Consider the following 17448-nt stretch of genomic DNA (forward strand, 5'->3'; position numbering starts at 1 on the left):
TATTTCTATTACAAGTATCTTTATTTACATCACAAGTTAATCAAATACAAACAACCATGTTGCAAAATTACAAGAATAATTATCTTCACAATTTATCATATTTCAACTATCATACATAACAATTGTTAAATTTATGAAATAATTTTTTTAAAATATATTAATGATTAATTATTATTTTATATGGTAGGTATTGACGAAGGAAGGTGTACTAATCGATGAGTATAATAAAAGAACAAAATTGATCATTCAACATGTTTCTCTTTTTTAATGTTTACTATCGAATAATATTATTATTTTATATTGACCAATTAATTGTATCAAAACATGCAAACTGTTTATTTTATATAATATTTAATTTTAGTTTTAAATTATTTTTTATTGTGTGTTTTTTTATTAAAGCATCTTTATCACAATCAAATAAATTAAATAATACCAAAATAAAAAAAATATGATGTATTTTCGTCGATTTTAGAACTTTAATTAGTATTGGCATTTTTGAAAACCTCTATAAGTAACCCCTTTAAGTAACCACAGCTTATAAACCTGTGTAAGTAGCAACAGTTTCCAAACTCTAGTTAGATTTTGCAATTTTTGGAAACTTCTACAAATATTGAAAGTTTCCCAAAAACCCCAAAAATTGCAAGTTGAGAAAAAAATCACTAATAATTACTTACTAATGCTGCTTTTTTCGACAGATTTTATAATTGTGAAAAATGTATTTTTCAAGGATTAATGTGAAAAATAACTCCTAGTAAAATTCTATATTCTTATAGTGACTAAGGCATTTTTAGCTTTTTGAACAATTTATAAGATTGAATAAGTAACATAATTAAAATCTATATTAAATATCATGATTAACTTAAAATTTAAATTATAATCAAAATTGGAAATAAGTAAATTTTTTTTAAAAAATAATTGTGTTTTGGATTTAGGTTTTGCTGTTTCGGCAAATGAAACCCTTTATCTTCTTATAACTCGTAGGAACTATGTCTTTGATGGCTTGGAGGTGCTAGTTCACTATAAAAGCTCATGGAGGTTGCTTGAGGCTTGGGAACAACTTCTTCTTCCTCCTTGCGTTTTCATATGCTTCCATCTTTCATTTTGAAGCTTGAGTTTCTCAATGGAAATGAAGACCTAAATCCATCTTGTTTGGGAAAGTTGTAGCCATTGAACTCTTGTGTATCTTGTAAATGATTTGAGTATATACATATGTGTCTTTCATTAAATGCTAGTTGTCTTGTTTCTGCTCTTAATGCTTGCTGTAATGGAAGAATCTCGTGAAACCTAGACTTGGAACAAGATGCCCAATGGAGCTTGTATATAGGGATGAAACATGTCCCATTAGTTGTCTTAAACCTTAGATCTTATGGCGAGTTTGCTTGTTAACTGTTCAAGGGATTGACTCATAGTTAAAAAAACCTAGGCTCTTCGACCTAAGGATTAGGGTTTGAGTGTTCTTGTGTGTTGACATTAGTGTTTGATGGAGATGAGATGATTTTGTGTGTGCACGAGAGTGAAGACGGTGAAATATATCTCTAGCAATGTCATTCCATACCATGTTTGACCTTTTTCCACTTCTAAGTGTCTCCAACTATGAAATTCCACCCTTTATTCTTTTTACACATAGTGTAGATTCATGTATTATTCTTTAGTCTAGATGAGTTATTAATTATACAATTATCTAGTATTTCACGAGTCTCATAGAAAACGACACATAAATGATGTTTCCATTATGGTGTGTTGGAGACAATCAAAGAATATTTGTTAGGGTAATGGTTAGTCCTATAACTTTTATAAAGTTCTTCTTAAGCGTGGTGAAATTCACCTAAACAATATCCCCAAAGATAACCAGATATCATTCACCATTCAGTGTACTCTTCCACACATCCCTCTAAACTCACATCTTTTTATTTTTTTAAGAGAATATCTAACTTTCACATATGAATATCTCATTTTTCTTTAATTAAAATCACATTTTGCGTGTATGTTCTCATAATTAGTAATCTCTTTTACGTTTCAAAGTTAATCAAATTTGCCATACTTAATAACTTTTTAAGCCATTCATAAGATTGAATAAGTATTTTACATAATTAAAATCTATACTAAATAAAAAAATGAACTTAAAATTTAAATTATAATCAAAATTTGAAATAAGTCAATAATTTTTAACAAATAATTGTGTTTTGGATTTATAGTTAATAATTCTTATTATGACGTCATGTTATTTTTTTATTGAAAATTAATAACATTTAACTTTAAGAAAATATTAAGAAGTAGAATATAATAAAACATAAAATATTAAAAAAATCTTAAAATATTATTGTAAAGTATATATAATGTGACTCTCGGATAATATATATTTCAACATTTGTGATACAAAAAATGAGATAAATGCACATACATAAAATAACAATAAAATTTGAACATATGTGATACACAAAAACAAATATTTATATAGGTAAAAGGTATACTGAGTGTTTAAATCTTACTAACTTTACATCATGACTTATTTGAATTAAAAGATAAATTATACTTTTTTTTTCTAATAATGAATAAAAATAACATAAAAGTAAGAAATTTTTTGACTAGTTTTGCAATCATAATTTATAAATTAATTCATCAAAAATGTCTGTAATATAGTGGATTGAAAGGTGGCATTTGTTGTTGCCCTTGAATATCTTGCATGAAGAAATCTTGAACCCGAGTGTAAGCAGCTGGATCAACATTAACAATTGAAATATTTTTGAGCATGACTAGCCAATTGAATTGGTGTTTTCGTTCGAACAATATCTTTTGAAATCCTTTTCCACCTCATGCCATACATTTGAATGCCCATAAGAAATAACCTACAACAAATAATGATACAAATCTTATTCGCTGAATATAAACGTATCAATATTAAGAAAAAAAATGCTTAAATATATTTACTGTCCTCGACACAAATTTTGATACATTTTAATTATCAAAATTTCAAAATAATATAAATTTTAAAAAATTACGTTAAAATGTCAACTGATATTGAAATAGAAACGTGTCAAACAAAGCAAACAACTTAAAAGTTAGCATGATAGTTATTTAACACGTCAAAAAAATTTAACTCAATTAGATTCAAAAAACTATATCCATTTAATTTTAAAATTTGGAAAATAAATGTATTAAAATTTCGAACATAAACGAATTTCAATTTTACTTGAAAATTGAGATATTAAAAACATATTTATCCTATAATGAAAATCTGAATTTGAATACATACATGTGTTCTTCAACTCCATATACTCCTTTGTTTGCGTGGTCGATGTTTCACCGGAGGATCACCAGTCTGACTTTGGGTGTCTGGCAGATTGTTGGGTAGCGGAATCAAAGCCGACTTAACGTTAATCACGTTTGCATTGTGTTGTGTTGGAGGATAATCAAACAAGTTTTGTTGAAGCAATGATTGACCTTGTAATTTGTAGGATTCTTCTTGACACTTGACATCTACCGAGCATTGATCAAGAACGGTGGAGTTGGTCTCAATCGCTTTAGAGAATTCTTCTCACAAATTCTCTCCAAACTCACTCATTTTCTTCAAAGAATCTCTCTCTCACAAATGAATTTCTCTTCCTTCTCTACTACTTTTATTTAGATTTTTTTTATGGTGTATTTTACATTAAAATCTCCTTAAAGATTAGTCTCATTTTATCTTATCTAATTTTTTATCAGTTTGTTTGATTATATTTTATATAAACTTCTCTTTAAAGATTAATTTTATTTTATCTTATTTAATCTTTTATCACTTTATTTGATTATATTTTACACGAGGATCTTTTCAAAGTTAATTTCATTTTATCTCATCTAATTTTTTATCACTTCTAAATATTAAAAATAGTATATAACAAAATATATGATATTAAAAAATCCAAAAATATTATTCTAAATTATATTTGGAGAGAATTATATTAGTGCAAAATACCTGTCAACATGCGCTTTTAAAATTATTAATTTATAAATTTTACCACTCAATTTATACACAGTTTACCACTGCATTTTTTCAAAATTTTCATGTACTTGACCGATGCTTTAATAAAGTACGACTATGACTTTTTAATGTTTAGCTAAAAAATGTGCAGGTATTTTAACCTCCCTAATCCATGGAAATATTAACTTATTAAAATCCAAAACAGATATTTTTAGATATTAAATATATTGTAACATATAGCACAATTATTATTAAATATTTTTAGCTAGTTGGATTTTATAAGTATCTGGACAAAATATATTATGTTATAATTTTGTAGACCAAAATTATTATTTTTGTCTGGTTCAAAATAATTCAATCTATGAGATTTAAATATAAAATGTTATTGTTATGATAAAAATATTGTCAAATGTTCATTAGTAATAAAAAATGTTATTTATCAACAAATGTCGATGATTTTAGTCCTTGGTTATTGTTATGATAAACTACTGATAGAAATATTTGTCAGTAATAAGAATTGTGAACTTAGTTGAAATAATTTGTCAAATTTAAGTTTATCAATAAGTTTATCGTAATTTATAAGTAATTAAATTTTTTTTTGTAGCGACAATAATGTTTAGCTACTGAAAACTTATTGGGATAATTTTGCAAACAATTTCTCAAAATGATAAGTATTCAAAAGTTGTGAAACATATATTATTGAAATACTATACTATTATTAAAGAAGATGTTCAAAAACTTAAATTCTCAAGAGAATATATTAACACTACAATTCTGGTATGACCATTTAACAATAGGGTTATCGTCCCAAATTGTTTATTTGTCAGGTAGAGAATATGGACACATATTTACTAATGAATGTTGTTGTCGTCGTCGTTTTTTGACACTCTCAACTCACTAATTTTCAAAAACTTACATTTTCAGGATGAAGAAAATAAATTACTTAATTATTGAAAATGCTTATTGTAAAGTCATATTAATGAAAAATAATAGGCTTAAATACTTACTTCGTTCCAATGTTAAGATGTGAATTTTTGTTTAGTACTCGGTTTTAAAAATGAAGACATTGGTCCATGTGCTATGAAAAATATATGAATAAGATCCACAAAGAAAGAATAAGTTCAACAAATCATCAAAGAAAAAGCTGAACAAGAGAGAGAAAAAGCTGAACAGCATAAGAGAAAAGAGAAAAAGTACGACCACATCAGCATGAACTTGACGCCGTTGCTGTCAACTTAACGGAGAAGACCTTATTCATACATTTTTCATAACATAGAGACTCAATGTCTTCATTTTTAAAACCGGGTACTAAACAAAAATTCACCTCTTAACATGAGGACGAAGTAAGCATTTAAGCCAAAATAATAATATAAATTGTGTTCATTGAATGACATGTAACAATTATGACTTTTTTGTTATTTTGTATCCTTAATTATATTTAGGTTTAATCATTTTCAAGTTCCTTGTTTGTGTAGAATCGTCTCAAATAGATTCTTATGTTATTCGTTGTCTGAATTAGGTCCTCATTTGTGTAAAATTGATTCAATTGAACCTTTGTCGTCAATTTGAAACAAATGGCGTTAAGATTGTAGTGAGGTGGCATGCTGACTTTGCAAATGTGAAGCATGTAGTAGAGTTAGGTGGCATGTTGACTTACACCGCCACCCAAATCGCCGCCGCAAGCAACCGCAAAGCACCGCTGCGATTCCCAACCTTCACCAAATCGCGAGAATCGCGCAAGCAACCACACCTCAAATGACAAATTGCCATCTTCATGTCTTCACCTACAAACCTAGAAAAATCCCCAACTAGGAACAACAACCAAGTTTTGTGTCCTCCATCATCTTCAAGCACCCAAATCGCGGTTTAAAAACATGCAATCAGAAAACACAATCAAGTTCGCGAGTTCATCTTCTCCGCGAGTTGAACTTGCAGGAAGTCATTTCCAATTTGCGAATTCTCCATCATGTCTTCACACATCAATTTCTTCGAGCCATGAATATGCAATTTCGCGCAACATGGAAAGTCATCATTAGAACGTGAACACCATTGCGCTGCCATGTGTCGCTGCAGATGAAAGGGGTGAAACCCTATTTTGCGTTAACAATCACGAAGAGAGAAAAGCCATAGGAGCAAGTTTTCCCCAATTCAAAAACCCTAATTTTTGGGTGAGAAAAGGCTGCCACGTGCAGGGACTTCATTGGCGCATGAAATCCCAATTATTTTCATTTCAAAATTACAAAATCCATATCACTATGCCACCCTTAATATGTCACATGCCACGTAACTACAATCTTAACTTCGTTTACTCAAATTGATGACAAAGGTGTAATTGAAACAATTTTACACAAATATGAACCTAATTCAGATAACGAATAATAGACCTATTTGACATGTTTATGTATAAATAGGTACATTAAACCTTATAAGTAATGATGAAATCAATTTATGTAAGGTCATTTAATGATAGAGGAGCCCATATGCTTGGTTTTGCACAAAACTGTGAAACTGGTACAATGGAGGATAACGGGAAATCTGGCAACGAAAGTAGTGAATATTGATGGCTGTTTGGAAATGGGTGAGGTGCTTCAAATGGAGCGGCTATAGCTCAGGCAACCCTCCATCAAGGAAGGAAGCTATAGGGTAAGGGAGGAAGCAGTGAGAAGTGACCTTGGGTAGAGAAAAGGACTGGAAATTGCATCACCAGAGTTTTCTCTTATATATTCAAAGGTGACTTTTACAAAGGTAGGAGGGGTGCATTTATAGGTGATTCACCCTCCTTGCTCGAAGGTTCATACAAGGCTAATCATCATCAAAAATACTAAGATCTTGTGCCACGTGGAGAGGTGAGGAACATGTGCTGGATTCATGGAATGCATAAGAAAAATGTGCTGGAAAGTTGCAGGTCTGCTCGCGCTCAGCGGTAAAGGGTGAGCGCTCAACACCACCCGGTTACTTCTCCAAGGCTTCTATCCTTCTCCATGGGTTGTGATGACTCTTGTTGGACCTTCTTTGTTGGGCTTCTAGCTCTCATTTGGAATGTGCAAAGAGTATTTGTTCTTGATTGGATAATTGGCTTGGACCCCGTCTATCATCTCCTTCCCCTTGAGAAGGATTTGTCCTCAAATCTGGTGGGTTGCCTTTATTAGGAGGACTTTATTTTTGTTGGCTTCACAAGAGTTCCTCTTGGGTCAAATTTCAATCAAAGGCAACGAAAGAGGTTGTTTGGAGTTTGGCAGCAATGGTGCAAAGGTGATTCAGTGATGTTGATGGTGGATGAAGAGCTATTTGGAAGGTGAAATATCTAGCTCAGACAGCCTTCACTAGAGAAAGCTAGTTGGAGGTGGGAAAGCTCAAGTAGAGTGAATTTTAGGCAGAGCTTGGTTGTTGGAAATGCTTCAGCATGATAAACTCTCATTTCATTCAAAAGTGCCTTGCATGAAGAGAAAAGAGGGAATTTATAAGAGAAATTCCCTTGCCTAGTCTAATCTATACGGTGCAGCTTAATCCCACTAAGTGTGGATCATAATCCACGTGGAGGTGCATGAAGTGTGTGCTGAGATTCTAGAAAGGCACAAGATACACAAGCCAAAAAGATGAAGAAGCTTCACTGCCACTGGGTGGTAAGGACGAGTCACTCAGGCGCTACTCGGTCAGGTTCTGCTGGCACTACCCTTCATCTCATGTGTTGTCATGTTTTTAGTTGGACTTTCTTGTTGGCTTCTACCTTCCATTTGGAGTGTGCAAAGAGGTGTTGACTTGCTTTCAAGTTCATGATGAAGCCTTCTTTGTTATTCTTCAAGTAAATGGATATTTGCTTAAATGATGGGTTTAAGCCCAAGTCATCATTTAATGTCCAGTATGAGTTTTAAGTCCTAATGTGTTACAATATCAATTCAATTAGAATTAACTAATAAATCAATTCAATTAGATGACTTAGGTTAAATATAATTATGAAATCTAAATGTGAGTTAATAAAATATAAATATAAATGAATTATTATGGAAAGATATAATAAATAAAAACTTACAATAATATGTAAGGATCAAATGGAGAAACTAATTGATCTAAATTTAAGCGAATCAATCCTATAGTCTTGTGAGACAAATAACTCTAGAAAAATGTTTTCTAAAAAGATTGTGTTTTAAAATAATAAAACTAATTTATAACTAAATTATCTATATTAAAATAATCAAGTCTTACTATTTTTAATTTACTTTGTTACTTTTACAATACCATTTTCGAGATCTATACATAACATGATTTATTTTATTTTTAAACTAATTTCTTTAATATTCCGAACGGTAATTTTTTATTATACAATTTACTATATTTTGTAACCTCCCAAGTTGATTATTAAGTTAATTATCTAATAATACGAAAGAGAAATATATTAAAAGTGGAGAATTTGAACAATTTACATAAAAATCTTCTTTTTAACTTTTTCAAAAATATTCGTTGTCATTCCTAAAGTCACGTAACTATAAAATTTAATTAATGAGTCTTTGTAAGTGGTAACAAATAAGACTTTGTATACGTAAGATATACCACGTATCACCTTGGTGTGATTAAACATAAGACTTTTTTTGTCACCCAATAATTGGTATTAGATATGATTAATTAATAAACGTCTTCTTCAAGTAATGTGAAGTCACTATTAATGAGGGCATAATAGTGGAAGCTAATCAAGATTAGTAACAAAAACCACTAATTGAAACGTGCACGCAAGTCTTCTGAGTCACGAGTACCATTATTTTTTGGATTTTGAAGAGTTTTTGGTGATGTGATTCAACGTGGAGTCAACAAGTAACATGAAACATGGTGCGTGCAACCCATGTTTGCATAAGGTTAATTATTAATTAATATTGTTTCCAACATCACTGCAATGGAAAAAAAAGTATAAAACATTTTAACAACAAAAACCATTGATTTGACCTAAGGTTCTTAACACCCTTTTTTTTTCACTAAGAAAAATAATAAGTTTGTTCCGATACAAAGTATGTGAAGATAGCACCTATAGGTTCCATCACTATATTTCTAAAATATTATCTGTTTTGAAATTTAAAAAAAAAATGTGTCAGAAAAGAAGATATTTCTAAACTAGCTAAAAAAACTTAATTACTAGTATTCATAAAAAATGGAAGAATCAAGTTCAAATAAGTAAAAAGAAAAAGAAAATTATCCATGTCAAAGTGACTGTCATAATCATTATAATTGGACATATTGAAAGTTAATGTCATACGTTATAAGTTGACCAAAATTTGTTTTAATTCCTTTTACACTTCGAATTTATGTTTTAAAAAATTATTTCAATTATCCTCAATCTAAATCTAAAAGAATTTTAAAAAGTCATACTATATACACAACCTTACTATAACATTAAAAATAAATAAAATCATGTTTTTAAGCATGATTTGATTCCGTTTAATAATAAAAAGCAATGAAAAAATGTAAAAGAAATTAGGAAAGTGAGAAATCGTAGAAAATCGAGAAGTTTGAATTACTTAATTTGAAAAAATAAAATAAAAATTTAGGAAAAAAAATATATAGGTCATATTTCACTGTAAAGTTATAATCTCAACTAAATTGGCAATTTGGTTTAAAGGAATGAAAAGAGAAAAAAAATCATAAATATTAAAAAACAATATAAATTGATTTATAGTGTGTTTGGAAGCATGCTTAAAAGGATGAGCTCAAACCATATAAATATTTTCTAATTCAATTCAAACTATACACAATAGTAAAAAAAATGGATTATAGTATTAATACAAGAAACATAATTATGACCAGAAGGCATTGAATCTGTTAGCACATATGCAAATAACTGATCAGTAGCATATGGCCATATAAAACAATGAAAAGAAAAAAATATTGCAAATAGTTTGAGTTCAAATATGAAATATGAATTCCTCTTCCAAATGAAAAGAAAAATCAACTTACTTATGACATACTAATTGTTTGTGACAAGACCTCATGATAATTGATTGGTACTTTTGACACTTAATTTCTCAGTCAACTTTTTCTCCCTATTTCTTCCATTATTATGTGGGAAGAAAAAATAAAGCAGTAAGACCACCTGACTAATTGTTATCAAGCAACCAAACAGAACATTACAGAGAAAAAAAAAAGAAAGAACAGGAAAGCATATCTATAATAGATACCAAAATATGGTAAATAAAATGTTTGAAGTGATTAAGTGTTCTTCAAATATCACAATTTAACAATAAATTTGTGTCATACAAACTAATTGTTATTGCCTAACAATCTTTGAAGACCATAGCTCAGCACCAGAATCTGCCAATGGCCTATGGCATTTATATTGCATTACATATCATCAGAACAAGGGACAACAGAACATCTTCCGAGAATGAATTATATCCATATGCAATAATCTAATCAATCTGTACAAAATAGCAAAACCATTGATTTCTAAACACTATATCTTTGTCTTCCTATATGTATCTTTTCAGTTTCATATTTCTTCTTTACAGAGAAATTCCAGCTTCTAAACCTTTAGAAATCATGTATTAGTGTATACAGATCATAAATCAATGCTTGATGAATGTCATCTTGCCATTTCCTCGGACATTTTATCTGAGGCTGTGTAGAAGTTCAACAACGGAACCTGCTTAGGAGAAATAAACGAAAAATTACGTTCAAAATAATTGCTGAGATTTCTGGAGCTTAATTTTTCAAAAAATTTAACTTGGAAGTCAAATTCTGGTGCATGATACCAAGGAATCAAAGCCAGTGAAATCTGGATACGCCCAGGCAGTGTTTTCAAAAATTAAATAGGTAATATAACAAGCAAAGAGAGATGTCAAAGATTTTATGTTTCAAGTAGGTTGAACCTGGGTTTTGTCATAGACAAAAAAATGTAATATACATGTAAACAAAATCAGGGAAATTTTACAAAGATTTTTATATAAATAAATAAAGTCACGGACAAGAATATTTAAAATTTGTTCTAACATAACGAAAATGAAACTAAAGTGAGTCTAACACATGCTAGCGGCACATCAAATAACTAAAAAGAAAGAGGTAAATTTCTCATCGAATGCAAACACAGATAAAATATAAAGGGTGGAAAGGGAAAAGCTTCTAGATATAAATTCGAGTTAAACCGTTCATTCATTGCATCACATACTCCCATATTCCCTCCATTGGACAAATAAATAGTCAAAGTCTGAGTTTTAAACATGTTTAAATTAAAAACCAAAACAATTTTAAAAGCTCTAATGGAGAGTAAAAAGGCGTATTACTTCAACCGTGTAATCAGTTTAAATGGTTCAACTGGTTCACCATCGTCATATTTGTTTTTCACTAGTTTATGAACATGCAGTTTCTTGGTGATGACCTAACCTGACTCGCAGGTTTGATCTGGATTTGAAAACATAGGAAATAACCTGCCGACTACAACAGGGGAAAGTAGAAGATTCTTATTGTCATAAATTCGAGAGCAAAACAATGAAGAAAATGGAACTTACCTTTCAACAAGCCCAAAGCAGCTTATTCCCTGCTAGATTTTGCCCAAAAGAAGCCTTTTTTCCGGCTTGACTGATTATCTAGCATGGGTTTGGAACTCCTTGAGCCAAATGAGAAATGTCTCTTAAGAAAAGGTTTCCCATTAGAGCTTCTCCCACTAGAACTAGAATCAATTCGAAGACCTTTGCTAGCTTGACGCCATTTTTCTCTAAAGTGTTCATGCACAACAGAATTATCGTCAATATCACCGTCCACAATTCGGTTTCTTGATTTCTTATTTTTAGCCTTCAAATCCATTTCAGCTTTCAGAACTTTTTCAGACAACTTAAGAGTATATTTCTCACCAAAAGTGCAAACTGGACAAAGTGGATCATACTTGTTGACTTCAGGTGTCAAACACTCCAAACATTCAGCATGATAAACATGCCCACAGATAAGGACAGAAACTACAGAAAGGTCATTACTAGCAATTATCTTTTGGGTGCCCAAAGAAGACTTCTCAGTTAAAAGTTTTGAGCAAACACCACATGTTTGGAAATCAACTGGAGAATTTGAAAACCGACTACTGGATCTAACCAGCCTTTCACAATTAAAACCAAATGACTCACTATCAAATGACCATCTTTCTTTGAAGGAACTGCCAGTTAGCTCAGAAAAGCCAGACCTAGACCAATTACCTGAAGACCCGCCATGGGAGTGCATACCAGATTCATTGCTCAACGAAGGCAACACTGGCCTCTCTTCAGATACATAAGAGTTGCTAGGTGTCTTATATCCCAAGGTTTGGCTATCAGAAACTTGATAAGATACTTGCTCTCCTGTGGAATGGCAAGGCAACCTTGAAGTGGTTGAGCTGGATGGGAATGGGTGACTATCGTATGACTGAGGAGATATTGATGAAGAAGTAGAAGGCAATGAATGTAGAGGTTTTGTGGGATACGGACATGATATTGTTGATGATTCTGCCAACCCCTTCGCCTGCATAATAATGCAGAAGTACGAAATGTATCCAAGAAATCAGATAAAAACTATGATGAAAACATAAAATAACAGCAGATTCCTTCATAATTACAACCTCACCTGTTGCATGCTCACATTTATTGAGACATTCCTTGAAATAGTTTGATCTGGGATAAACATATACAAACATGTAAGATCTACAAATCAACCAACTTTCATTTTATTTTTATTTCAAAAAGGCTGTGATGAACTGGACAGAGATTTATTACTTAACCATGTGTGCACAATTGACACAAACATATATGCCAGATTATCAAACATCAACAGTCAATGAAAATAAATCAATAAGCTATTTGAACGAAGATATAAGTATACACTTTTCTTCCTTGGTCATATGCAACGCTTCCTTTTGGCCAACAAGGAAGACTAATCTACATGTGATGTCTAAGAAAATCTAACAATTTAATTGCAAGACATGAAACTAAATTGCTCTCATTTATATTTCAGTTTACGTTGTTCTTCTAATCATCACCTGCAACACCTGTCTCTGAAAAAAGAAAAAGGATGATCTAACTTGCAACAAAGACTCTCAGAAACCGCCACATTCCAACACCCCATGTCTAACCCAAAATAATTCCTACATTTATAGAAATGGTGCTTTTCGACACCATCTTCATTTCCTTTTTTTTGGTTTGAGAATATTAATTGTGGTATAACAAACATTAATATATGATATGCAGAATCTTACTCCAAACTGATAATTTTCTTTTGTTTTAGCCCCATTGTGTCAGAAATGGTTAATCTACAGACTTGCTATTGTGTTAGCCGGAATAAAAAGCAAAATCTGCTCTGTTTGTTGAATTAAAATTTTAACCATGTTTTCTGCTAATTTTCTATATTTCTTGTGTCTGATAGCTTATGAGAAAGACATAAGTAAGAATACATCGCTCTGTTTCCAACCATGATGTACATCAATGAATAGTTTCACATCTTCCACATAGACTCTTGATTTGCATGATTATATTTTAGTTCTAATTAATAGGTTTCTTATTTATCTCATCAAATAGTAAATGGAGAGAAAATGAAATGATTGATAAAACTCCAATTCTAAACAATCCAACTCCAGTTGGTATACGAATTATGATTGAAGCCAGGGAGTTGATTTGATTAAATTTACCTGAAGGTGAATTTATCAGGTTCCTAGCAGTTCCTTCCGAGACTGCGGCTTTTTGGCATCTATTCCTTTGATAATTCTGCAACGGGCTTCCATCGTCCGATGCATACGAGAGTTCATTTTTATTCTCCAGTCCATCATTCCTGCTAATACCATTAGAAAACCAAGTTACTGCAGTATCTTCACCAGCTACACGCCCTCGATGATCCCACCGAAAGTTCCATGTTGGAGAATATCGAATATTCCGATGTATGATTTCACTGGGTGATGCACTTTGTAAAGTTTTGTCTTTGGCAGCAACACAACAAACGGCACCCATTCTGAAATAGACAGCAGTATACAGCTTCTTACATCAACAAAACCACCAATGGCACCCTCATCAGCCTGGTGAACACACTCTATCCCTATAACAGATAATAAAATGTCAGACCATCAATCTATAGTAACGATCCATAATGTGACAGTTGAATGGAAAATCAGACAAGAAAACAAAAGGAATTCACAATCATTACTCAACCAGCATTCTTGCTTCAGTTAAACATATTCTTCCAAATTGAAAATCCAGACCAAAAATTAAATCAGAACAGAAGATAAAGATTAATAGTAAATATTCACTTAATGATAAAAAAATCTCATAACTTTTTTTTTCTGAAATAGATTAGTTTTCCAGTGTAACCCCGGCCTAAACCCGCCAAACTTTATCATATAAATCTGTAAATAGAAACTCATCCCAAAACTGTCATCCAAATTTTAAGCCAAATCCCCTCCAACTTGTAAAACAACCACAAAAGGAAACAAAATCAAACCGTGAAATGAACACCATTTAAAAGAGTTCATTCAGCATAGCCATATCATAGAAGTGTCTATGTACCACCTCAACTTCATCAACAAACTCAATAAAACAGAAGCATTCCACTCTCACCTTACTATTGGTGTTACCAACTTCGTATTAGCTGAAAAAGAAAACTCTCCCAAGAACACAAAACAGCATGATGAACCAAAGAGTAACAACTAAACACAATTAAAAAAGAGTTCCTTATATGATCCAATCAAACACCCCAAAAATAAAAAAGAAACAACTCAACACTCACTCTCACACACTCAAAAAGTCAGAACGATCCGAAATCAATGCAAAAAATACGGAATTCACACTCAAAACTCAACACACCAAATTCCCATAACACTAACAACCAATATTGCATTAACGCAAGTAATTAAAATAAAAATAAATAATAAGTTATTACCATATATTATAAAAACAAAAATACACTCAAAACTCAAAACTAACACTAATTAATACATTAATTAAAAATAAATTAATAATGAGATATTAATTTCACAATAATTAATGTTTTCGAATAGAGAGAGAATATGAGAGAAAGTTACCTTTAAGGGAAACAAGGGGGCAGAGAGAAGCATCTCTTTGAAATGAAATTTCAAGAGAGAGAGACAGAGAGTTTGTAGAGAGAGAAAGTGAGTTTCTCAGAGAGGGAGAGGGGGAGAACGAAGAGAAAGAGCAGAAGAATAGGAAGGGAGTGGCGCCGTCTATTTTGACGACGTTAGAATGGCTGCGTCAGCGAGTTCGGTATTTTTAGGGTTGCCGTCGCATGTGACGGTGTTAGGTGATTACGTGGTCTACTCTCTCTATTTTATTACTATATTATGATTATAATAATTATATAATTATCATTCTATTTATAGTATTATTTTATATCGAACCCTTTTGGTTCTCTTCTGTCCTTTATTTAGGAAAGTTTTTTTTTTCAGTTATATTTTGCCTTTTCTAAATAAAAGTAAGTTTTAATGCTTAATTTCCAACTCATGAATATTTCCCGTTCTTTATAAAGAAAGTGGTTTTATCTCCAGTTTTAAATAAATATTGTTTGGTAAGACAACGTTATAGACAATTTAAGTAATTCAAGTTTTTTCTAGATTAAAGTAATGAATTAAAATCATAAATCGCTTGTAAAAAAAAAAAAGGAAAGTGTTTCTTTTAAATCATTTAATAGACTATATGAGTAAGAAGATAGTGTCTTATGAATTTTTTTTTTATCTCTTTTATAACACTAAGACTAAAAGAAACTTTTTATTCAATATAAGTGTTATATTAAGTAAAGGGTTTTAAATAATACATTGTCTAATAAATAGCCACTAAACTTTATAGCCTTTTAAGAAGCATTTAATATTAATATCATCTTATGATTATACATGCGATATGTTTTGCCAAACAATGCATTTATGAATGACACAAGAAATGATAAGATGTCTTGAACATGCAATATAGTCTAAATATTTATCGACATTCAAAATATTTAATGTAAGTACGATAAAGATTTTCGATACTTGTATGCTTTTTTCTTAATATATGTGCAGATCACTAAAACAGAAACATATGAGGAAAAGGACGTTGTGAGAAAAGAAGAACATTCTGATAATATTTTCCTTGAAGCCTCATACTTTGTCACATCGTATAAGCTCAATTTGCTTAAGGCTATGATATAACTTTGACCCCTACAAACTAAAGTCCGACTTCTCACCTAAAAGCCATCTGCTCTCCTAAAATCAACTTCCTTGTCTCATGGTTATCTTTTAAGAAAAATTATATATAGACGAAAGTTTGAAGAGAAGACAAGAATGATAGCACGACAAGGGTAATATAAGAAGAATATAATAGTGAACTCAAGCTTATTGCGCTCAATTATCGTCTGAAGAACATATTTCATTAGAGAGTGTGGACTAGACATTGATTGGTTGTTTGATAGTGGTCTAATAATGGGTGGAATGATATATCCAGCAAACATAAATCTCGCTAGGATAAGCTCCAAACCATGACTCTGATATTATGTTAAAAAGTGAATTTTAAATCTAACTCAACCTTACAAAATCAGCTTGTAAGGCAAGGTTTACACCCACATATATACTTAAAACTAATCTTATCACTAGTTGATGTAGGACTTTTAATAATAGGTATATTTCATCACTGCAATTGCATAAACACATTTCGTCTAATATAATATAATATTTTAATTTCATTGTCATGAATTTTGTTTATCATCATCCAACATAGATTGAAATTCAAAAAATAAAATATCTATGCTAAATTTTAAATATTATTAGTTTAATATTTTTTTCTTTGTACAATTTATTCAAATAACATATTATAATTTTTTTAATGTACACAAAAGACATTTAATTATAATTTAGAGAAAGGAAGTAAAAAAATTAAAATATTTTTAAACTTGAATATTTGTTTTCATTTATAATTTTTAAAAAATATTTTTAAATATTATCAACCATGTGTTAATATCGTTCGCAAAATTAATAAATGTTTTTGTTATCATGAAATTTTATTTAGTATTATAATTTGAAATGTACATAATTATGATATTGAAGAAATGAAAATACGTATTTTCAATATTAAATATTTGATAAATCATGTTTCCTTTTAAATAAAACCATTTGTTTTGTTAGGTTAGTTAGGATTACTACTTAGGAGTAGTAATATGTTAGATCTGTTAGTTTTTGGTTAGGGTTGTTTTCTCTTCCCCCTTTTCCCTCTTTCTTTGTTTACGAAACCCTATTTAAGCTTGGGATTTCTTTTTGTCACACACTTGAACATTATCAAAGGTTGTAATCAAAGTATTTCGTTTTTTTTACCTATTCTCTGCTTTCCTTTACCTTCATGTTTCCTTCGACCTTTATTGCCATGAGAGCTCCTTTCGTTGCAGCACCAACACCCACATACCATCTTTGATATGGTATCAAAGTAGGTTCACAACCTATTTTACCTCTGCTTCTGTTGCATTTCATCTCTAAATTAAACTAGTAGCCTTCTTCTTTAGTTTTTAGTGTGATGGAACACATGAACCAT

At 30.8% G+C, this 17448-nt stretch overlaps 1 protein-coding gene across 1 annotated transcript; it reads right to left on the reverse strand.

Moving 5' to 3' along the window:
• Positions 1 to 10116: 10116 nt before the first annotated feature.
• LOC108340765 (uncharacterized) lies at positions 10117 to 15193 on the reverse strand. The gene is made up of 5 exons (XM_017578333.2): positions 14964 to 15193; positions 13581 to 13981; positions 12524 to 12570; positions 11446 to 12421; positions 10117 to 10583 (listed from the first exon to the last, which is right to left on the reverse strand). The coding sequence occupies exons 2-4, from the start codon at positions 13894 to 13896 to the stop codon at positions 11468 to 11470; spliced, it is 1317 nt and encodes a 438-aa protein (XP_017433822.2). The 5' UTR covers positions 13897 to 13981; positions 14964 to 15193; the 3' UTR covers positions 10117 to 10583; positions 11446 to 11467.
• Positions 15194 to 17448: the final 2255 nt, after the last annotated feature.

The sequence above is a fragment of the Vigna angularis genome, chromosome 5 (genome assembly GCF_016808095.1).
Source record: "Vigna angularis cultivar LongXiaoDou No.4 chromosome 5, ASM1680809v1, whole genome shotgun sequence".
Classification (NCBI taxonomy): domain Eukaryota; kingdom Viridiplantae; phylum Streptophyta; class Magnoliopsida; order Fabales; family Fabaceae; genus Vigna; species Vigna angularis.